General features: G+C 40.5%; 1 protein-coding gene across 7 annotated transcripts in view; it reads left to right on the top strand.

Moving 5' to 3' along the window:
- The window catches only part of ITPR1 (inositol 1,4,5-trisphosphate receptor type 1), a 324,913-nt gene that overhangs the window by 143,468 nt on the left and 157,031 nt on the right, over nucleotides 1–24,414 (top strand). For all 7 annotated transcript variants that reach the window (XM_029918487.1, XM_029918486.1, XM_029918483.1 and 4 more), the window contains 11 exons: nucleotides 7,265–7,364; nucleotides 9,008–9,168; nucleotides 9,670–9,811; nucleotides 11,752–11,910; nucleotides 14,098–14,270; nucleotides 15,493–15,612; nucleotides 16,881–17,075; nucleotides 19,649–19,900; nucleotides 20,596–20,737; nucleotides 21,499–21,652; nucleotides 22,687–22,874. In XM_029918487.1, the coding sequence (XP_029774347.1) occupies nucleotides 7,265–7,364; nucleotides 9,008–9,168; nucleotides 9,670–9,811; nucleotides 11,752–11,910; nucleotides 14,098–14,270; nucleotides 15,493–15,612; nucleotides 16,881–17,075; nucleotides 19,649–19,900; nucleotides 20,596–20,737; nucleotides 21,499–21,652; nucleotides 22,687–22,874 (1,786 nt within the window). The remainder of the gene's footprint in view (nucleotides 1–7,264; nucleotides 7,365–9,007; nucleotides 9,169–9,669; nucleotides 9,812–11,751; nucleotides 11,911–14,097; nucleotides 14,271–15,492; nucleotides 15,613–16,880; nucleotides 17,076–19,648; nucleotides 19,901–20,595; nucleotides 20,738–21,498; nucleotides 21,653–22,686; nucleotides 22,875–24,414) is intronic.

The following is a 24,414-nucleotide window of genomic DNA, read 5'->3' as shown; positions in this document are numbered from 1 at the left end:
GTATCTGTGGCCTGGTCGGGCTTCTTGGGATCAAAATCACAATTGCCTTTCTCAAAGCTCTTGTAAAAGATTTGTTCTGGTTGCCCGTTGGAATGGTGTCTCATTATTTTTTATGGCTCATCAATAGTAAGTTCTTAGTAATTGGATAAGAAGTGCTTTATTGAGGTAAACGAGTCAAAATTGTAAGCTCAAATAGCTTCATAATTCTTTTTTTATTTTTTAGTGTTTTACTTAATTTCGAGAAAAAGAGAAAGTGTTTGTGTGTGAGCAGGAAAGGGGCAGAGACAGAGGAAGACACAGAATCTGAAGCAGGCTCCAGGCTGTGAGCTTGCTGCACAGAGTCTGACACAGGGCTCGAACTCACGAACCACCCAGTCACCCCTCAAGTACCTCTATATTTTTACTTTCCTCTATTCTCTTCCTCATTCCCAAACTTGAGAGATCTCCTAGTCAAATGAAGAAACAATTGCAAAGAAATTCTGGGAAGAGGAGTACTTGGAGCTCACTGAATATAGTAAAGTATTGAGATGTCAGACCAGTGTTCTTTGTTATTTTATTAACTTTGACTCTTAGTATTGTTGCATAAGAATGCATTTTGGTGGAGGGATTAACTGGCCTCTAAATAGTATGAAAACTCATGCTTAACCCCCAAACCAGCAACAATATTGTTAATAATGGCTTACATTTATTGAGTGCTGACTACATGCTATGTTCAATGCAAAATACTTTGTGTTACATCATTTCATCTTCACAAAAGCTATCTTCCCCTTCCTATAGAAAAAGAAATGGAAACTCAGAGAGCTGGAGCAATGTCACATGTCAGCCAGTTCCTTTGCAGAGCCCAAAATCTTAAATGTTTAAGATGGACAGGGTTGTGTGGACATTTCTGACTCTTCAACACAGCATTGGCTAATAGCACTCTTATTGCCATTGGTAGATTTTACACATTATTTTTGAGATAAATACAAGTATTTAATGAATATAAATGTTTTAGAACTATAAATTTATAACATTTGTTAGGTAAAAACAAATCAGGGTTTTTTTTTCATAAAGAGAAAACTGTGACATAGGGGATTACGGAAAGTGATTACATTCTTCTATGAGCCGTGGCATCTGATTCATTTCTGTATTTGGGGGGTTTTGGCACCATATTAACAAAATTCTGATTCATACACATAACTGGTTACAAATAGTAAGATTTAACGGCTCCCTTGCAATCTCTGGTTACTTTTTAAGCAGAAACAACAGAAGAAGCTTCATTTTACAGACTGAACCCAGACTCAATAACCTGTTAACGCAAATTAACTATTTATCATTTTCCATAAAGTACACTTGACCATGTATGTCCTTTTTAAAATTACATTATTTACAAACATTAGAGAGAGCCAAAGATCCTGTCCAGAATGTCCCAGAGATTAGTAGACTCTGTTCCTTACTTGTAAGTGTGTCTTTTAAAAAGCCTAACAGCACGTTCTGAGTTGGTATCAGCGGCCAAAGCACAAGTTCCCTGGGCAGATGCACGCAAGTGCCTGTTGGCAAAATGAGGATTCAAGCAAGGTGGGTCGTCTGCAGATCTGATGACCTTTGGTTTCCTTCATTTCTTCCCAGTAGCCTTGTTCTTCCTCTCCACTCCTGCTTCGGCCCTGAGCAGCCCACCCCGTCAGTGAGTGCTCTCAGCATCAGAGGAGAACCTTAGTGATGAATGGAGGACAGTGTCCATGTGCAGGAGTACTTTCTTTATATTGCAAAGAGGCCTTTCCTTGCCCTGCAGCAAAATTGTCACTTGGTTCTTCAACTCTGCTGGGTTGTTAATTCCTTGAGAATCTGGGGAAAAGCTAGAGATACTTCTCTGGGAAATCCCAAGTATGTGCACAGCTTTGCATTCTCCAGGTTTGGAAGCCCCGATTTAGCTGATTTACCCTGATTTTTTAAAACATTTTTTTAATGTTTATTTTTGAGAGGGAAAGAGCATGTGAGCACACATGAGTGGGAGAGGAGCAGAGAGAGCGGTACACAGAGGATCTGAAGCAGGCTCCATGCGGCACTGGAACCCATGAACCGCGAGATCATGACCTGAGCTGAAGTCAGATGCTGAACTGACTGAGTTGTCCCTGGTTTTGTTTTTTGTATTTTTGTTTTTTGCATTTTTTTTTTACAGTAACAGACTTGTTGAGATACAATTCATATACCTACGATTCACCTTAAGTGCTCAATTCAGTAGTTTTTATGAATAATGCCCTGCAGCTGTCATCACAATTCTAGGACATTTTTTCCCAAAAAAGAACACACCCCTTCTCAGTCACTCTTACTTCCCTGTGCTCCACCTCCATCCAGCCTTAGACTCACCTGCTCCCTGTCTTTATTCTGAACATTTCATCTAAATGAAATCATGTATCGTGTGCTCTTTTGAGACTTTTTTATTTCACTTAATATTTTTAAGAGTCATCCATGTTATAGCATGTATTACTACTTCATTTTATTTTATTGCTGCATAATATTTCATTATATGGTTATACCACATTGTATTTTTCCACTCTTTTTTTTAATTAAAAAAATTTAATGTTTACTTATTTTTTGAGAGAGAGAGAGCACAAAAGAGTGGAGGGTTGCAGAAAGGGGAAGACATAGAATCTGAAGCAGACTCTAGGCTCTGAGCTATCAGAATAGACTCCAATGCAGGGCTTGAACCCACAAACCGTGAGATGATGACCTGAGCCGAAGTTGGACGCTTAACCAACTGAGCCACCCAGGCACCCCATCTACTTATTTTTTTTACATTTTATTTTATTTTTAAATGTTCACTTATTTATTTTGAGAAAGAGAGAGAGAGAGAGAGAGCAAGTGAGCAGGGAAGGGACAGAGAGAGGAGAAAAGCTGTCAGCTCAGAGCCCAATGGGGTCTCACACTGTACACCTAGAAATCATGACCTCAGTTAAAATCCAGTTGGATGCTTAACTGACAGAGCCACCTAGGTGCCCCTTGTTTTGTTTTGTTTTCTTAAAAAAAGGGCGGGGGTTAGGAGTGCTTGGGTGGCTCAGTTAGTTGGGTGTCCGATTCTTGATCTCATCTCAGGTCTTGATCTTAGGGTCATGAGTTCAAGCCTCACTTTGAGCTCCATGCTGGATGTGAAACCTCTTTTAAAAAAAAATAAAACAAGGGCTAATACCTATCCTTTTTTATATTTAAAATGTATTCATCCATTTATTTGTTTATATTTTAAGTACTCTTTGTGCCCAAAGTGGGGCTCGAACACACGATCTCAAGATGTAGAGTTGCACACTCGTCTGACTGAGCCAGCCAGGTGCCCCATATTTACCCACTTATGACGTGATCCCCATTTGGGTTGTTGCCCTAGTGGGCTATTATGCTGTTCTGAACATTCTTGTACACATTTGGGGGGACATGAGTTTTCATTCTCTTGGAAATACACCTAGGAGTGAAATGCTATGTCATGCAGTAACTCTGTATAACAGTTTGGGGAACTGCCAGATGTTTTTTCAAGATGGAGCCAGCATTTTACATTCCTACCATCTGTGTGTGAGGGTTCTAGCTTTTCTACATTCTCTCCAATACTCGTTACTCTTTTTTTTTTTAAATTTGAGCCATTCTCAAACGTGTGAAGTGGTATCTCATTGTGGGTTTTTTTAGTTTTATTAGTGTTTGTTTATTTTTGAGAGAGAAAGAGAACCCGAGCAAGCATGGAGTAGGGGAGGGGCTGAGAGAGAAGGAAACTCAGAATATGAAGCAGGCTCTGGTCCTCTGTGCTCATAGTGTAGAACCTGATGTGGGTCTTGAACTCACGAATTGGAAGATTTTGACCTAAGCCAAAGTTGGACGCTTAATCATCTGAGCCACGAGATGCCCCTCTCATTGTGGTTTTGATTTGTGCTTCTGTGAGATTCATTGTTTCATGTGCATATTGACTACTTGTATATCATCTTAAAAGTCTGTTCATATCTTTTGCCCATTATTATTTGTGCATTTCAAAAATTGAGTTGTCTTTTTATTGGGTTTTAAGTCTTCGTTTTTCTAGATACAAGTCCCTTACCAAATAAATGATTTGCAAGAATTTTCTCCTATTCTCTAGGTTGTCTTTTCACTTTCTAGATGGTATCTCTTGAAATACAAAAGTTTTTAATTTGTAAAGTCCAATCTGGTTTTTCTTCTATTGCTTATGCTTTTAGTTTCTTAAACCATTGCACATTCCAAGGTCACAAACATTTGTGCTGATGTTTTCTTTTAAGAGTTTTATGTTTTGTGGTTTTTACTCTTAGATCTTTGATCCATTTTGAGATCCTTTTTAAATATGATTTGGGTAGGGTAGATTGCCTTTTAAAAGCTTCCTTTTTCATTGACTTGTTAACTAGATAGGTCTGTAGAACTCAGTGGCCTTTGGGTTTAAGTAAATTTCCATGTGTCATGTCCTCTCTTCTGGAAGTTATTAAATGAATTTGTTTAGGTTTTCAGGAGACAAGGGAATGACGTTAATATTACAAGTTAGATGTTTTAGTTTGCAAGGGATAGCAAAAACCAGAACCCTGTGATGTAAAATATTACCACATTGCTCCATAAGAAAGTGCTTCATGCATTTCCTTGTCAAGAGGAGTGAGGTGCTGGTTGGCCATATCCCCCAGTGGGTTGGAAATTTGCATGATCCTCTAGGAGGGGAGGTCTCTGTTCTTAGGTCAGAGAGCCAAATTGGAAAACTGTTTTTGTGGATAATTGTCCATAGGTAGATGGATTCTAAACTCTTAAACAATGGAAGCCTTGTATTCACCATGGGGAAAAATGTCTGGCATGGTCTATTAACGATCTTGGACTTAGTTTTAAAAATTTTTATGCACTCTTACCCCTGACCAGCGACTTGAGAGCCAGAATTGAATGGGCTTCTTATTCTTTGGTCCTCTGGAGGGATAAAAAGAAAACCTTAGGAGTGGTACACTCATGTCCCTGCATCTTAAAGTTGTGCTAAATATTGCTTGTTTGAAGATCAGGAAGTCTGAGAGTAGAAAAACGAATGTCTCTGAAATGTTATAACCAAAGAAATTTTTGTGATAGTTACTGGTTAGAACAATCTTTCCAAACTGAAGTGAAAAGGATAATGGCAAACTCTGGATATACTAAACAAGATAGTAAAATTGCAATATATGTAAAATAGATGCCTTAGGTGAACACTGGAAGAGCATCTAACTTTGTGGCTGTTTGTAACTGTCCTGACATCAAGGCTTTTGAGTTAGGGATTGGGAATGAGATTTGGGATGAATTGATAGAAGGCCCTTTTGTGTCTCAAGTATAATTTGACATAGAACTTTATAGAAGGTAATCATCCAATTAACAGCTAAGCTCCAGGTTTTAGTTACATTTTGAAATTAAGAAAATGAGTCCACATCACTCAGATGAAAAAAAATTTGCACCTCGCTGTCAGATTTCTTATTCATGTTGTTTCATGTATATTTATCCTAGTTAAATATCACTGTGGCTGCCCTTACTTTAGAATGTTCAGGACAGTTGAAATGAGTGAAAGCGGAAGGCAGAGATGTTGTACTAAAGATAGGTGTCTGGTTTGATGCCCCCTGGCCCCACCTCTTTTCCATGTCTCTACCATCGCTCTAAATTCCTCTTAATGCAAATGACTTCTATGGTTCCCTGTCTGCCCCAGCCCCAACAGTGTTCAAAGTTGCAACTCAAGGTTTCTGTAACAGAAAACGTCCATGACTTTGGGTAGCCTCATTGATCTCCTCTAAAAGTCCTTCAGTGCTTTTCACTTGCATTTCCTGTTACTTACTATGGCCTGGTGTTCACTGATCTTGTCTCACTGATGTGGTAGATTCCTGATGCAAAAATTATGCCATTATTTCAACTACTTCCTTAAAGCAAAATTAGAAAATGTTGTAAAATTATCCATGTTCACTGTAAAGTGACAAAAATATGTTAACATCATGGAGAGCAAAGAAGCAAGCAAAAATTACGTAAAATTTAACAATTCAGAGATAACCGCTGTTAACATCAGTGTTTATGTAGTTTTGGACAAATCTCTGGGCATGCAGATAACCTCTATATAGTTTATCATTAATAAAATTAGGAGCTATTTTTAACTTTTTATCCACTGAATACTCTACATGTTTCCAAGTAAATAAGTACTGATTGTAAGCATTTTTCAATCACTATTTAGTATTCTACTGTATGTACAATAATTAGTCCCTTATTGAGACATTGGATTGTTTAGTTTTTTACTACCATAAATAATGCTTTGTTGAACATATTTGTGCCCCAGTTTGTGCTTGGGTTATCATCTCTCAGGCTAAATATCTAAAACTGAGATAGCTAGATGAAAAGATGGATACATTTTACCTGTTTTTACAAAGTACCAGACTCCCTTCTAGAGTTTTACCTATTTACACTCTCACCATGAGTGTGAAGAGAGGTTGTTTCCCTAAGCTCGTGTAAATACTGGGTTATACCAGGCTTTAAGATCTTTGGAAGACATTCAGGAGTATTATACAAAGTTTTTATTTGTGTCAATTGTATACTAAGGAGATTGAATGTATACTTCCAGTTTCGTCGGTGGTTTATATTGTTTTATTAAATTCATATCCTTGTCCTATTTACCTTTCCAGTTTTCCTGTTTTTTTTCCTTACCGATTTAAAGATCTCTTAATGCAGATTAATTTCCTTTTTATGCTTTTTGTTGTTATTTCATTTTCCCAAGTCCTTTTTCTTTCATCTTTGTTCATGATGGTTTTTGTTTTTTGTGTTTTTGCTTTATGGGAGATAAAAAATGTAAACAGTGTTATAAGGTGTGTCTATCTTTTACTTTTAAAATTTGTAGACCTTGTATGTTGTTCTTTGCTTCAAAGGCCTTCCTTACCACAAGATTATTAAATATTGACTCATATCTTATCCTGATAATATTTTATTTTATTTTTTGCTTTATTGAGCCATATGAAAAATTCATGCGTTTCTTTATCATTTCTCATGATATGCATTAATATGTACTCAGTAAATACTTTTTGTTACTCTGTCTCATGCTCAGTTCTAAGATATTCATTCACAGGAGTGATCTTATGTTTAGAAATACAGCATATCACAAAGTTAGAATCATTATGTTGATGTGCATCCATTTGTGCCTCGGCTTATATTGTCTAGTGTATGTAGCAGGAAGCCATTTTCGTATTGCGTTTTATTTTGATAGAATATATTTTAGGCCAGTGGGTTTACAGAATCTAAAAATACCTGTCCCTCAAAACGTTTTTTTCCCCTTCAGAAACTCCTATGTCCGGCTCAGACACCTGTGTACTAATACCTGGGTTCACAGCACAAATATCCCCATCGACAAGGAAGAAGAAAAACCTGTGATGCTGAAAGTAAGTTCTGGAACTTGGCTGACTCCTTTGGTCTTGTGCTCCCTAATGAAAGGGCTCCTTTGAGGACCGATCGGGAGGAGGGAGCTGCATTTTGTTGCTTTGGCCAGAGTGTAGTCATGGACAAACTTGAATGCAGTGAAAGAATTCTCTCCAAGGGACCTGGCTAAAGCAAGCCCAGGCTTTTTAAAATAACCAGAACCTTTTATTCCATGGCTTTTGCCCTAAAGGTTGAGCAATTGTCTGGATTTCATGTCTGAAGGATGATTTTGGCTGGGGGAATGTTTGCTTGTGCCTTGAGGCACATCAAATACCTAGTTGGTTTTCCCCAATCTTTATTTTTTTCTTTCTCTCTGTCTTTAAATAGATGCTTTTATTTTTTTTTTGAAATTTCTCTTAGCCCCTTTAATTTCTTTCCCTGGAGCCCACCTCTCCTTCACTACCTTCTCCAGGGTCATAAAACATAAATACAAAAACCCTGGGATTTTGTTTTTTAAAAATGAAATGATACATTGTTTTTTAATGAAGGGGGAGGTTACTGGAATTTTTTTCTTCTGTTTTTATGAACATTTTCAGTTACAGAAAAGTTAAAAGAATGGTACATTGTCTGCCTTATAATACTCTGAGAAGTCAGTAATTCTTTTGCTCATTTGCTTTTTCCCCTATGTATTTGCTTACTTATTTTTATTTACTAAGAAGTTAATGTTTATTCATTTTTGAAAGAGAAACAGAGTGTAAGCAGGGGAGAGGTAGAGAAAGAGGGAGACACCGAATCTGAAGTAAGCTCCAGGCTCTGAGCTGTCAGCACAGAGCCCGATGTGGGGCTCCAATTCATAAACTGTGAGATTATGTCCTGAGTCTAAGTTGGACACTTAACCAACTGAGCTACCCAGGCTCCCCCTTATTTATTTATTTTTAAATGTTTTATTTTGTGAGCGAGCAAGCGTGTGCACACACACACACGTCAGGAAGGCTCAGCTCAGAAAGAGAGAAAAATCTCAAGCAGGCTCCTCATGTGGGGCTCAGTCTCAGGAACCATGAGATCTTGATCTGTGCCAAAATCAAGAGTCACATGCTTAACCGACTGAACCACCCAGGCACCCCTCCCTATATATTTGTAAACATGTTTTAAAGTTGTAACATGTTTCCTTTCACAAATGAAGGTATAAAATAATACCAGAGCCCACTTTTCTGCCTTCCTCTTTCCCACAGTAACAATCTCTAGAGGTAACAACTCTTAATGATTTGAGGTACTTCATTTCAGACGTTTTCCTGTGTCTAGTTGATTCTAACTGCGTGATAGCTCCAGCTTCTTGGAATACCCAGTGTCCCATACATAGTGTTTAAAAAATTTTTTTTAATGTTTTATTTATTTTTGAGACAGAAAGAGAAAGAGTGAGCAGGGGAGGGTCAGAGAGAGAGAGAGGGAGAGAGACACAGACTCTGAAGACAGGACTCAGGCTCTGAGCTATATAGCAGCACAGAGCCTGACATGGGGCTCGAACCCACAAACCATGAGATCACGACCTGAGCCAAAGCTGGACACTCAACCGAGTGAGCCACCCAGGCACCCCTACAGTGTTTTGATTAATGTTTTACTGTCTCAATCCAGGAGACAGTCCCATAAAGACCATTTTGCTTTTCAGATTGGCACCTCCCCTGTGAAGGAGGATAAGGAAGCATTTGCCATAGTTCCAGTTTCTCCTGCTGAGGTTCGGGACCTGGATTTTGCCAATGATGCCAGCAAGGTGCTGGGCTCCATAGCTGGGAAGCTGGAGAAAGGCACCATCACCCAGAATGAAAGAAGGTAAGGGCTTCCCGTAAGAACCAGACATACTCAACCTCACCCACTGTGGAGCTTTAAAATTTGTTGTTTACAGAGAGAATACCAACTCTGAATAGCTTTTTGTAAAAGAGTCAGGCCTTAGTATTTATATATGGCTTCAACTTGTGATTTTCAAGAACCACATTCAATTATTTGAAAGTCTCTAGAATTTATAAAGACTGGTCTTTTTCTCTGTCTCCAGTTTGGCCTCTGGAACTTCCTGACTAAATGATAGGGGCCACGGTTACTCTGACATAAAATCTGAAGGCTCATATTTTGTGAAGGTGATTATCCTTTTGTGGACAATAATGTGCTGTGTGCATTTTATTCTTTTTGGTAATTGGTTGTCCCTTTTGAGGAAATTGGAAAGAGTGGATCTGCTTGTGTTTAAGTGGCTCATTAGGCCCGGGTCTTTCAAGGTAAAGCTTTCAACTTGTTGGATGTCCAACATTTCCCGTTTCTAATAGCTTCTTTCTACCCAAGGTCTGTCACCAAGCTGCTGGAAGACTTGGTTTACTTTGTCACTGGTGGCACTAACTCTGGTCAAGATGTGCTTGAAGTGGTCTTCTCCAAGCCCAACAGGGAACGGCAGAAGTTGATGAGAGAACAGAATATTCTCAAGCAGGTCTGTGAGAGGCAGCATATTGGGATCTTTGTAAGAAATGAGTAGGATTACTGCTTGTACAGAGGGACATGGAGGGTTCCTACCTGGAAGACTTGATCAACTGACTTTTGAAGAAAATCAGACTTGATTTTATAGAGCAGTTCTAAGTTCATAATGGTAATGCATGGAAAGCACAGAGTTCACGTACACCTCCAGCCCCCACATATGCATAGCCTCGTCTTTCGTTAATATCTTCCACTCTATTGGTACATTTGTTACAATTGCTTAACCTACATTGACATACCATAATTTCCCCAAATCTAGAGTTAATATTAGGGTTCACTCTTTGCACGGTGCATTCTCTGGATTTGGCAAATGTATAAGAGCATACCCGTTATGATAGATTCATACAGAGTATTGTCACTGTCCAAAAAATCCTCTGTACTGTGCCTGTTGACCACTCACTTCTCTCAACCCCCAGCAACCACTGATCTGTTCATTGCCTCAGAGTTTTGCCTTTTCCAGAATGTCCTGTGGTTAGAATCATACAGTATGTAGACTTTCCAGACTGTTGTGTTTCACTTAGTAATATGCATCTAAGGTTCCTCTGTTTCTTTCTATGGCTTCATAGCTCAGTTAAATTTAAAAAAATTTTTTTTAATGTTTAATTTTTTTTTGAGAGAGAGGACATGAGCAGGGGAGGGGCAGAGAGAGAGGGAAACACAGAATGTGAAGCAGGCTCCAAGCTCTGAGCTGACAGCACAGAGCCCGATGAGGGGCTCAAACTCATAACTGTGAGATCATGACCTGAGGCGAAGTTGGATGCTTAACTGACTGAGCCACCCAGGCTTTCATTAGCTCTGTTAAATTGACAACACACTTATTGAATGTCAACATGTAAGAATTCACCTTTTAGGAACTCCAAGAAGACTTCAGTTGACAACTGTTTTTATAAAAAATAATAACTAGTAATAACTAGTGCCATGTGTTCTTAGCATTATTTCATATGGCTGGGAGATTTGGAGGTTTTGATAAACTCAGGCTTGGATAGGCTCTTACAGGGACCTCCATAAATCACCTCAAGATGTTACCACTAAGAATGAATAATGGCTTACAGGACATATAGGGATGCTGTTATCTGTTATAAATTTAAGTAAGCTGGCATAAAGACAAACTATAGGGAGGTAAGTGACAGGGTAGATGAAGTTCCGAGAAATGCATACTGTAGAGTTCTCTAAAGCTATTAGAGATTGGGCTATCTGCTTGGCATAGAAGTTCCTGGCCACTGAAACCCAAAGAAAAACATATTAGTTACTCCTTCCATAGCTCTCCATAGGAACTTGGAATTTGAGAACCCTTTCTCCTGGTGGTTGATGAAAAAGATAAAATTTATTAACACTCCATCATGTTTCAGCAAGGATTTCCAGTCCAAGAATGAATTATGTCCAGCTGTTTAATGGGATGACCTCCCAGATTAGATTGGCTCAATGCCAATACTCATTTCTATAAGCAATTCCATGAGGGGCCAAAATGATGGGATTCCATGGCAAAAGCTGTCACTGAGCACTATATTAATGCAACTGACAGTTTTTATCTACTTTTATCCTTAGGACTCCCTTGTGAGCTGGGTAGTGTTCTTTGCATTATACTAGTGAGAAAACCAAAGGTGGCCTTGACTGTGCTCTGTACCGCTAGGGAATAATGCAGGCATATGATTTCAGCCTAGAATCTGCGAATGGGTGTGTTACCACAGCCGTACACTGTACTGGGAAGTGTTTGAGGACCAGTTAGGTCCAAGTGGACTGCAGTGAGTGGGCATACAATTTTCAGGTTACTAACGTGGATGTTGAGCAACTGGCCTGTGTAGTGCAGCTGCCCAGGAGGTTCTGTTAGTTTGTGACAGAGGGCTAGCCATTAACACACGAAATGGTGACGGTATTTATTCTCCTGCTGACAACCAGATCTTCAAGTTGTTACAAGCCCCCTTCACAGACTGTGGCGATGGCCCAATGCTACGGCTAGAGGAGCTTGGGGACCAGCGGCACGCTCCTTTCAGACATATCTGCCGGCTCTGCTACAGGGTCCTGAGACACTCCCAGCAAGACTACAGAAAAAACCAGGTTGGAATTCAGGATTGATGGGAAGTGATGGGCAGTTTCCTCCTTGAAGTTCATGTATTTGCCTCTTGAGTTTTAAGTTTTACATCTGTAGTTACTTAATGGCTAGAAAATAGTTTATTAAGTTGGCACTTAGAAAGAAAATACATTTTTTGCAAGTCTGAGAAGAAGATACATTGGAAAGTCCTTAAAGATACCCAAGAAGTCCCCTTCTGCAGCCACCTTTCAGTGAGATTTTTTTTTGACACTGGGTTTACATTTCTAGTATTTTTTATGGCATGTTATCTTAAAGCTTAGGAAAATGATTATGTGATGTGTGTTTATATTAAAGCAAGAGGGGAATCTTCTTGCTCCTTTCCATATCTTCCATCTGTGCTGGTAACTTTCTCTTAATCTTGGTTTTGGCTTATGTTTTATGGTATTCTAAGTCCTGACACTATATATTGGGTCCCCATGAACTAAACATTCTAACCTCTCTGTGAGCTCCCATCAATCTGCCATTCTAGGGAAACCAATGAACTGTGTTGGCACACTTAGTGTTTCTCAGCTGGGAGTAATTTTGTCCCCCAGGAAATACTTGGCAATATCTGGAGACCTTTTTGAGTGTCACAGCTTGGCCAGGAGCCGCCCCAGCCCCTGGCATCTAGTGGATAAAACCACAGATGCTATTGAATATCCAGTAATGCACATGACATGCCCCAGCAACGAACAGCTACCCAGCCCAGAAAGTCAGTTGTGCTGACGCTGAGAAGCCCTGCACTGCATTAAAGTAGTGTAGGTGCACAGATGATGCTTATTGTAACCTTGACTCCTAGTCTCTGCATTGTGTTACAACTCTGCTTTTGTTGGTAAACTTTTGACTATCACTACATCTGGCCTTTAAATTTAAACTTCTCTTTGTAATTAAAGTTGTTCTTGTTTTGTCATGAAGATAGTGTTAAACTTAAACAATGCTCTAAAGTATTAGATATAACCTTGCTAGCAAGTGTAAGCTTTTGACTTAGCCTTTGCTGTTGTCAAAATAGAAGGTATCATATACCTATGATGCTTTGTTCATTAGCCTGGACAGATTGTCTTTGGGTCCTCTCGTTACTTTAATTCCACCGCCAGTGCATTAAGACCATACTCAAATAGCACCAAAGAGATTTTGTTCTATTCCCCTCTGTTCTATTCCCCTTTGCCATATTCCGATGAGGATACACTGGAGCCTCTAGTGTGTACCCACACATTTTGCTTGTACATGAAAAGACTAAACTGGTCCCCCTTGCTGCTGCTGCTGCATTGAATGTTTTTGCTTATTGTTTATGGATTATCTGTCACGGGGCGGCAGTCTGTCCCTCAAGGCTGATGAATTCCCAAACATGCATCCTTACTGAGTATGAGCTGAAAAGTGGCCAGTGTCCATGTATACACCCTGAGTAATTTTTGGGATGTGGTAATTAATTGTAAAAGATTAAACCAAGTTTCAAGGGCTGTTTGAACTTTGAGTAAACAAATAGTCCGTCTTAGTTGGGAAGCATCTTTGAATAGAAAAAAATACCCATAAGAGGCTTCCCTGACTTTTCATCTTTTTATGGAATGACATGTCTGGTCCCCAAAGAGAGAAGCTAGAGGTGTTTTCATGTGTTCTGTGAATGTAATTAACTGACTTCGGTATTCCTCACTTGCTTTTTTTGCTCCCCATTGGCTATGAAAATGTATTTTCACCCCACATAAAGAAAACAAAATGGGGTGATATTGTTGTAAATATGTAGGTAGCCGTAAGTGTGCTTATTCAGTAGCACAGAGCAGTAAGGCACAGTTAAGTCCTCTTGAATTAGCAATAAGATCAGAGCTGAAAAACAGCTTTTGACCTTTTAGAAAAATAAGTCAGCACATTAATATTTACACTGTGCACTTGATAAAATGCCCATCTGTATAGAAAGGATGATTTGATTAATTACATTTATGTGGCGGGTTTAGTAAAATGAAGGGTGTGAGGGAGTTCGCAACTGTTGTTCTAGATGAAAAAGTTGTGGAAAGGTACCCCACTAGGATTTCCCTTAGGAACAGTACTTCTCATGAGGGACCGCTAGGAATTTCCTGTATGAACAGTACTTCTCATCAGAGATGGTTGCTACTTTGCTTCGTTTTGGGTTAACCTTAAAGTTTTTTGTTCTCCCCACTGACCTCCCTTCTCTTCTTCAAAAGGAGTACATAGCCAAGCAGTTTGGCTTCATGCAGAAGCAGATTGGCTATGATGTGCTGGCCGAAGACACCATCACTGCCCTGCTTCACAATAATCGAAAGCTCCTGGAAAAGCACATCACGGCCGCTGAGATCGACACGTTTGTCAGTCTGGTGCGGAAGAACAGGGAGCCCAGGTGAGGTGGGAGTGGGCCTGATCAGTGGCAGGTGTCTGGGCCTTTAAGATGCAGGTACAGAGCTAGTCAGGGTGCTTTTGGCTAGGTTTCCTTTAGGAGAGCCACCACTGACAGATTTCAGTTAGGCCTGTCTGGAGAGGCTCTTGGGTGAACAGTGGAAAGAATGCAATATTGGGATAGACAGCAGGGGAATCCTAGTTCTTCACTTTACCAGCTGGGTGACTTTCGCTTTCCCATTGCCCTTTGATTTCCTTCTATGCTAAATGGATGTTTATGAAAATTGAATGAGAATAAACACACGTGAAGTGCCCGGCACTTGGTAGATGTACAGGAAGTGACAGTGATGGCCACTCATTCACAGTTTAGCACCCCCTGATTATCACTTAAGAACACCACCCCCAAGTGTCATCAGTAAGAGTCTTTGGCAAACTTAGTTGTCATTTGAGTGTTGTTATTTTACATTACAGTTCTGGCATTTCTCATTCACTTAGATCTTCCCCCTCCCCCTCCACTCCTCCCTCTTTTCTACTCCTAATTAAGATCTACAGCATTTCAGGAGAAGTGGGAAATAGTGTGTAATACAGGTATTGTGAATGGTCACACTGAGACCACTGAGAGCTGACAGTGTTGTTATAAAGCGATCCTCCCACCTTCTAAAGATAAAGAACATTTCATGGAGTATTCTCATGATCCAGGGAGTCAGCTGAATAAGCCCTTGACACGAATTACTGCATTTAATCCTCAGGACAGTCCTGTCCTGCAAGATTCTACATTACCCTCTTGTGAAGATGTGAAAAGTGAGGTTAAGACATCTTCTCATGTAACACTGCGTATCAGAACACCCCTAATGAGAACAGAGATTGCAACCCGGGCCGTCAGGCCTCAGAGCATTGCCTAACCTCTCTAGTCCTTCTCCATCTCCACTATTTCTTCCTTATGTGAACTTCTTCCTTGTCTTGTTCTTTTCATTCCAACCTCCTCATCACTGCATCTGCCTCCCCCCCTGCCATCTTTCTTCTTTTTCTCCTTTCTTGATTTCTTCTCTTACAGCAACTGGGGTTCTCTTGGTGCTATAGACACTGGCACCAAACCCTAAACTGTCTCGGGTTTCTTGGGTCCAAGATGCGTTGGGTCTGTCCAGTTGAGGAAGAGTCCGGCTCCAAGAGCCAAACCTCTGCCCTGGCTGCAGAAAACATTTTGTTTGCTTTCTCTTTCTCAATAGATTCTTAGATTACCTCTCCGACCTCTGTGTGTCCATGAATAAATCGATCCCGGTGACCCAAGAACTGATATGTAAAGCCGTGCTGAATCCAACCAATGCTGACATCCTGATTGAGACCAAGTGAGTGGGGGTCTTGGGATTTAAGATATACCTGAGAAAGGCGTTTAGATGGGGAACATATGGTCTGCGCTCTAGGATAGTAGAACTTAACCCCTTGATTTCTTCAGACTTGGTCTGAAGTCAGATGGGCTGGCATGGGATCTTTGGTATGCAAAGGTCTTTGATTGGGGAGTTAAGTTTGGTTTTTGGAGTGGCTTCCTCTGTACAGAGGTGTCACTTACTCTGCACACTGGTTTATTTATTTATTTTTGAATATATTTTTTATTTTTATTTTTTAATATATTTTTTAAAGTTTTATTTTGAGAGAGACAGCATGAGCAAGGGAGGGACAGAGAGAGAGTTAGAGAGAGAGAGAGGGAGAGAGAGAGAGAGAGAGAGAAACCCAAGTAGGCTCCACACTGTCAGCACAGAGCCCAATGCAGGCCTTGAACTCAAGAAATTGTGAGATTGTAACCTGATCTGAAATCGAGAGTCAGATGCTTATCCCAGTGAGCCACCCATGCACCCCCTTGCACGCTGGTTTAAAAATAATATGAAGTCACTAGACAGCATTTTGCACATACTTGATTTAATATTAAGAGTTTAAAGTTCTTTAGGTATGATCATTTTTTAAATTTAAACGAGATGATTAGATGGTGATATTAAGTTACTATAGGCAAGAGCTTTTTAACTATCACTATTTAGTGGTACATAAGAAATTTGGTAATAGTGATGATTGATTTTTAGCAAGGGAACAGTTTTCCTGATAAGTATAGTGCTCCGAGTAGGGCCAATGTTTAAAAAAAGAAACAAAACCCGAAACTGAATTATGCCCTGAGCTCTTGTGATTTTTTTTCTTCTTCTCATAACGTAAGTTTGGGCTTGGGCTAATGCAACCTCAGCATTTGGGCCTGAATAACTGTTTATCATGAGGGACTGTCCTGTGCATTTAGCAGCATCCCTGGCTTCTACCCCCTAGATGCTTATCATCCCCTCCCACTCAATGAGGACAAGCAAAAATGTTAAAAATGTTTGCAGACAGGGCCAAATGTCTCCTGAGGGGGGGAAGGGTGCGGGGCGGACAAAATCACCCTGCTTGAGCACCACTGGAATAAAGTATATGAAGAAGTTAATGTTTGGCTTTTTGTGATTCTGCCATTGAGGAAAATGAAAATGATTTTCTCTGTGTCTTTAAGCTGAAAGTGAAGCTAGATTTCAGTATATTGCTAGAGTTGCTCTGAGATGAGCAAATATTTCTAACAATGAGTTTTTTCCCTACTATTTTGCAGGTTGGTTCTTTCTCGTTTTGAATTTGAGGGTGTTTCTACTGGAGAGAATGCCCTGGAAGCAGGAGAAGATGAGGAGGAGGTGTGGCTCTTCTGGAGGGACAGCAGCAAGGAGATTCGCAGCAAGAGTGTCCGGGAACTGGCGCAAGATGCTAAAGAAGGGCAGAAGGAAGACCGCGATGTTCTCAGCTACTACAGGTGATCGGCAGTCCCACCGGGCTCGGCTCGAGGTGCCCTGCAGGGAGTTGATGAGGAACTTATTGTTTCCTGATTGTTTCACACGGTCACCAGTTGTCAGCTGTCTAGCAAAAGATACAGATTTTAGGATTGGGGAGTGTAAGGTTTCATTGGTACTTAGGTAGTAAATTGATTTCTGGATGTGGCCAGGTCAACAGAAGAGTGAGTGCTCGCATCAGCCCCTAGTTACTGTCTGTCCTTAACCAGATAGAATATAGGTGTGTATTATGTGGTCGGACTGCTAGTGTTCAAATCCTAACCTTTCAACTTAACTAAGTTTTTGCCTTTGGCCAAGTTGTATAACTCTTTATCTCCCAGTTCCTTTATCTGCAAAATAAACACAGTAGTGCCAACCTTACAGAATTTTGCAGACTGAGCTAGAAAATGAGTACATGTATTCACACGTATGTTTATACACACACATATCTCTATATCTCCACAGGTAAATATTTTTTTCTGAGAGAGCGAGCGAGAAAGTACAAGTGGGGGAGGGGCAGAGAAAGAGGGAGGGAGGGAGAATCCCGAGCAGGCTCTGCGTCAGCAGCACGCAGTTTCACGTGGGGCTCAAACTCACAAACCATGAGATCATGACTCAAGCCAAGATCAAGACTCCGATAGTTAACTGACTGAGCCACCCAGGTGCCCCTGTACACATGTATAATAAAACCATGAGTCCCGTCGGCACGTGCAATTCCATTCTCACACCATGGCCTTATTGTAGCCTTCATCTTTCCGTGTTAATCACGCATTCCTGAGACTGGGAAACCTGGCTGGCCTTTTACCTGGTGTGTGTCCCTGTTTGCTCTCTCTTAGCCTCTGCCACTCACCTGCCCCAGCCCCAGGGTCTCCCAGGTTGCAGCTTTAAGACCTGCTGGCCCTGCCACCTCAAGGGAAGGCAATGGAAAGGAAAAGAAGGGGAAGAGAGCCAGTGAAAACTTTTCAAAGAATACAGAAGGAAAATGGGAAAATGCTTATGGCATTTCTTAATAAGTAAAATCTTGCAACCACAGTGTCCTTTGATAGCTCCTGTGTTCTCTTTCCTCCCATTCATGCATGTAGTGCATACCCTTCCACATTCTCTGTATGTTAATATTTGACTACAATTGTAGGTATTCATAAAATATATATAACATTTTGCCAGTTCTTAGAAATATATGTAAATGGTACTGTACTTGAAGTTCCATTCTGAAATCTGCCTTATTTATTCTGTATTATTTCTCAAATGTGTTCATATTAATGGCAGGAGATCTGTTTCTCTAATTTGGGCTTCTGGATGGAACTCCATTTTATTATGCCATGTTTTCATTGCCGTGGGTATTTTGTTGTATGCCAGGATTTCGTTTTTCATGTCAGGGATCATCCTTATTCAAAAGTGTGCATAGGAGTGAGAGTCTCCCTTTCCGACTAAGAATGGAACTGTGGAATTGGCAAGTAGGCCAGTTTTGCTAAGCAGCCCTAGATTGGGTACTTGGGTGCACACTCCCACCTATCCTGAGTGAGAACTTTGTTTCTCCTGGTGTTTGCTAACTCTGAATATCGTGATGCTTTTTAATCTTTGTTAATTTTATATTAATATATTTTAATATGTATCTGCTGATATCTAGTGAGATTGAGAACATTTTTCAACTCCTGGTTATCGATAATAAATAGGATTTTAGATTCAGAAGTCAGTATTGACCACTTTGGAAGCTTCTGGCTTTCTTATTTCACATTACAAACTATTTTTTTCTTTTAATGCCTGATACATTTTTTCCTGAGGGTGAATGAGAAAGAGTGCTTCCATGGTCCAGTTCAGAAAGGGACAAAAATCACATGTAGTTGGATGAGGAAGAAAGCATAAAGCATTTTGAGGCGTCCCCTACTTTTCACACCATGTTTTTCCTGTAGAAGCCAAAAAGTAGGCTTATATGAGATAAGATCCAAAGAGTATTTCTAATGAGATTCAGTATGGGAGATAGCTTTTAACATTTCCAAAATGGTCTTGAATGTATTGTATAATGTATTGTATTAAAATACAACATTTCCCCCATTTATTTCATAAAATAAACAAGAACAAAATGGAATCATGTAGTCCTGTAATTACTCCAACTCAGCAGGGTGGACTTGTATGACTGGTGGTCAAGCTTGAGCGATTTCTTGATTTGCTTGGTAGAGAGGCAATATGAGGGTGTCGCTGTATAAGGTCAGGTGCCAGATGTCACTCCTGTGAAAGTTGGGGATATTTGAATTGTCTTGCTGTGCATTTCCATTAATCCTCAATAATTTCTCTTTTTTTAATGTTTTATTTATTTTTGAGAGAAAGAGAGAGAGAGGGAGAGAAAGAGCGAGCAGGAGGAGGGGCAGAGAGGGAGACACAGAACCTGAAGCAGGCTCCAGGCTCTGAGCTGGCAGCACAGAGCCCGATGCAGGGCTCGAACTCACAAACTGTGAGATCATGACCTGATCTGAAGTTGCTCACTTAACCAACGGAGCCACCAAGGTGCCCCTTTCCTCAATGATTTCTGATTTCTTCATGTCACTTTGCTTTTCTTCAGGTATCAGTTGAACCTTTTTGCTAGGATGTGTCTAGACCGCCAGTACCTGGCCATCAATGAGATATCCGGCCAGCTGGATGTAGATCTCATTCTCCGCTGCATGTCTGATGAGAACTTGCCCTATGACCTGAGGGCATCCTTCTGCCGCCTCATGCTTCATATGCATGTGGACCGAGATCCCCAGGAACAAGTCACTCCCGTGAAATATGCCCGCCTCTGGTCTGAGATACCCTCGGAGATCGCCATTGATGAGTGAGCCTTTTGTTTCAAAACCTCATCATGTTTTGTGTCATGGTAGACAAACCACTTATGATCAGGTTAGATCTAGGTAAATAAATCATAGATGAAAGGTGAAGTGAGGCTTTTTTCATTAAGCTTAAAATTAAAAAGTGGATGGTAAATACTACTTCTTTTTGGAGAATGCAAAAGATGCCATACTTCTATTTTTTATATCTTGTCTCTTTTTTTTTAATTCAACAAATATTTGTCTCTGCTTTGTGTCAGCCTTAACTAATGTATCCGTGAACAAACCAGAACACTCTGTCTACACTAGTGGGGGAAAAAAAAAATAAACAAGATAAATGATTACATGTCTTGGTGATAATGTGCCAAGGAGGAAAAATAAAGATGGAGTGTGGGAGAGGGTTTGGGGGCGGGGGAGGGTGGTGTTGGCTTTGTGGCTGAGTAGGTGGGGAAGGCCCAACTGGTAAGAGCTTGAATTTTTTTTTTAATTTTCTAAATCTTTATCTAGTTTTGAGAGAGAGACAGTGTGTCAGCAGGGGAGGGGCAGAGAGAGGAAGACACAGAATCCAAAGCAGGTTCCAGCCTGAGCTGTCAGCTTACAGCCCAACACAGGACTTGAACCCACGAACCATGAGATCATGACCTGAGCCGACTGAGCCACCCAGATGCTCCTAATTCCTTTCTTCCCCCTCCTTTCCTTTTAGCTATGATAGTAGCGGAGCTTCCAAAGATGAAATTAAGGAGAGGTTTGCGCAGACCATGGAGTTTGTGGAAGAATATTTAAGAGATGTGGTTTGTCAGAGGTTTCCTTTCTCTGATAAGGAGAAAAATAAGCTTACATTTGAGGTAATTCATGATGAAATGATCTATATGTTTTATCTGCTTTTTGTTGGTCATATTTCTGTGGGGTAAATAGGAAATATTTTAGCAGGTGGTGATTTCTTCAGTTTCATCATAAAAGAAACAGTAGTTCAGTTTTGTCATAAAAGAAAATTCAGCTCAGTTTTGTTCCGGAATAAGATAGAACGAATGCCAGTCACTTGACTTAATGGGAGTTATGCTGTTAGAATCCATACCCAGGGTTAACTGAATCACATAAAATGATAGAATATTACGTAGACTCTGTACGTGATATTAAAAACAGGAAAGAGAACTAAGCTTGGGATCCATTCATAGACTAATCATTTAAGGGACACAAGTCCTTATTACCTTTGACTTAAAATGTTTGAGACCAGTTTTCCTTTTGAGGAGTCATTTCCAAGGATTACAGAATTGTTACCTGTGTCCTCTTGGGCTGCAAAGTGGCTTGCCCTGCAGTATTTTTGGGATATTCGACAAATTATTAGATCTGTTTTTTATTAGCTAGTTATTAAAACCGATCAGTGGCTTTGCAAGTTTTTGTTTCTTATTTTTTCTCCTTATGAAACAAAATGAAATTTGATCAGAATTGGCAAGGAAAATATAGGTCTCCTCTTAACCATAAGGAAGGTTATTTATATTTATTTATTATTTACAGCAGATATTTATAAACTAGCCCACATAAAATGGAACTGAAGAAGGCGGATGGCTTAATACCATTTGTGACTCTCTCTGTTTTAATATAACAGGTTGTAAATTTAGCTAGGAATCTCATCTACTTTGGTTTCTATAACTTCTCTGACCTTCTACGATTAACCAAAATCCTCCTGGCCATACTGGACTGTGTGCATGTGACGACCATCTTCCCCATTAGCAAGATGGCGAAAGGAGAAGAGAATAAAGGTAAGAGTGTCGTGGCGAGATGGGGAAGGGATCTTTGCTGGCCCCTGCATACCCGGGACATGCCTTCCCAGCCTCTCCTGTTACTACTCTTGTCATGTTTCCCTGGGATGTCCTGTCCTTTTCCTTCTTGATTTTTCATGGTGGACGTTTTTGAACAAAAAGAAATGCTGAAAGAATAGCACAGCTGATACCTATACATGAATGCTTGATTGTTGATGTTTTGCTCTACTTTCTTTATATTTATATATGAGTCTATGAATATTCCTCCTTATGAAATTTTGCAAAACCATTTGAAAGTTATCTAACAAATTGAATGCTCATCTCTTAAGAACACATGTCCTATCCTTGTTTTCAGTATATCATGAGGCATCCAGTGATGATTTTGGTACATGATGAAATAAAATCCTGGCTTGTGTCTGAGTATTGTATTTCCAATCTGTGAATAGGGAACTCTGCTTTTATATGTTTATTTTTTCCTCTGTTTTAGGGTCTAAGCAGGTACCTAGTATGTACTCACATAGGGCTAATGGTTAACCTTCTCTCTACAGCTAGAATAGAAAAAGTACATCTCCATACCTATCACTGTGTGTTAGGTCCTGTGCTCAGTCATTTCACATATATTCCACCATTTCATCCTCTGACTGAGCTCCTGTAGTCTCGTTGTACAGATGAAGAAACTGGGTCTCAAAGGTAATCCAGCACACTCAGGATCAGTGTTAGTAGCAGCAGTCACTTTATGCCTTGTTAGCGCCTGTGCCTCTAATTTTCTTTGTAGCAACAGGCGTGTGCGAGGTGACCAGTAAAATTTGGCAGGTGAATTAATAAATGCTCTTCTGGGGATTTCAAGTTCCATGTGTTTTCTACAACTCCTGATTCCCCATGTGTTTGATCGGTATTAACCCTTTCCAGATCCTCAGGGTCCTGAAAACGTGTTGGAACAGAGACATGTTAAGTGTATCTTGAGCCTGTGCGCCTTGCCAGGTGCACTCTCTCAGAGTGTTGTCATGACTGGGGTCTGTCCTGGCCCTTCCTAGGAAGTAACGTAATGCGGTCCATCCATGGAGTTGGAGAGCTGATGACCCAGGTGGTGCTTCGGGGAGGAGGCTTTTTACCCATGACGCCTATGGCTGCCGCCCCTGAAGGCAACGTGAAGCAGGCAGAGCCAGAGAAGGAGGATATCATGGTCATGGACACCAAGTTGAAGATCATTGAAATACTCCAGGTAACCGTCCCAGCCAGAGGTGGGGGGACAGAATGTACTTCATAGGGCTACCATTTGGATCGGGTCCCTCCTTTTATAAAACCCTATACTTCCTGGGAAGAGAATGGAGGTATATTCTTTGCTCATTGTTAGGTGCCATTGGATCAGCTGTCTTCATCCTTCTGTCATCTCATGCCCCTCCCCAGTGTGCCCTTCTCCCACCAGCCTGACAGAACTTCCTCTAGTTACCTTAGCTTTCCATCATCATGGCCTCTAGGTCTTCACCCCAAGTGCTCCCTTTGCTTAGAACTCACATAGGTGTACTTCTACATAAAGCCAGATTCCTTGCTTATTATTTGTTCATAACTCAGTTTGAGGTTCCATTAACCTGGCAACACCTGCCTCCCTCCCTTATTCATTTGTTCTTTCAATAAACATTTATTGAAACTGATTCTGTGCCAAGTAGTTGTAAAGACAGACTTGAGATCCAGCACTGGACAGCATAGATTAAATTCCTGCTTCTAAAGAGCCTACATTTGGATAGGGGTCATAGGCATATTAAATAACAAGTAAACTATGTCAGATAGTGGTAAGTGCTAAGGATGCTAAATTATAAAGGAGGGTCAGCTTCCCCACCAGAAGGTGGGGCCAGGGATTTTGTTTTTGATGGTTTGTCAGCCAGGGCCTCTCTGGTAAGGCGACATGATCTGGGAAAAGTCTCTGAGGTGGAGGGAATAACAGACGACCCTAAAGTGGGAGTACACTTGGCAAGTTTTGGAATACATTGGGTTCAAGAGGTAATGGGAGAAGATGAATCGGGGGAGTAAGTACAAATAAGGCACAGAGAGGTGGGGAAGTGACTGAAGAGTGATTGTTGGTAACAGGAAGTTTTTGTTGTAGTATTTTTAACTTGGGAGATTATAGCAAGCTTGTATGCTGAATGGAATGGTCAGGTAGAGAGGGACAAGTTGTTGACACAGGAGAGACAGGATAATTGCATGAGTAAAGTCCCTGCATGGGCAAAAGGAGGTCCGGGAGCCAGTCTCCTGAATGCAGGGATCGGTCTTAGGTACGAGAACCCTCCTGATCTCCCAACATTCTGTGTTTTCCTCTTCCTGTTCATAGGTCATTATTCTTCATCAACAAAGTCATTTGCTCCTTAACGAATAGAATACGGTTAGCACTTATGTCTTTTATCCCATGGTCCCTAATCCCAATCCCAGGACTTGTAGTAGATGATTATAAATGTTTATAGACTTAATTTGTTTTTTGAATCTGAAATCACATTTTACCAGTAGTTTGAAAACATCAATTAGAGTCCTCAAATATTTAAGGCTGTAAGAATGACTTAGGAAGAAACCGCATTGAGCTTAGAACTGACCTAAAGTTGTGCAGGGCTTCTTAGCCCTGGGTTATGCATCCCTCTCCTTTCTGCCCCATCCCTGCTTGTGCTCTCTCTCAAAGGAAAAAAAAGTGATGCACTGTAAAACCTGATGATACCTTGAGGTCCTCTCCTGTAGCCATCTAAGAACAGACAGCAGTTAGTTGATGGATTCATTGT

Source organism: Suricata suricatta, chromosome 12 (assembly GCF_006229205.1).
Source record: "Suricata suricatta isolate VVHF042 chromosome 12, meerkat_22Aug2017_6uvM2_HiC, whole genome shotgun sequence".
In the NCBI taxonomy this organism is placed as follows: domain Eukaryota; kingdom Metazoa; phylum Chordata; class Mammalia; order Carnivora; family Herpestidae; genus Suricata; species Suricata suricatta.
Note: the sequence above shows the minus strand (reverse complement) of the source record. Positions and strands in the feature narration are given on the sequence as shown.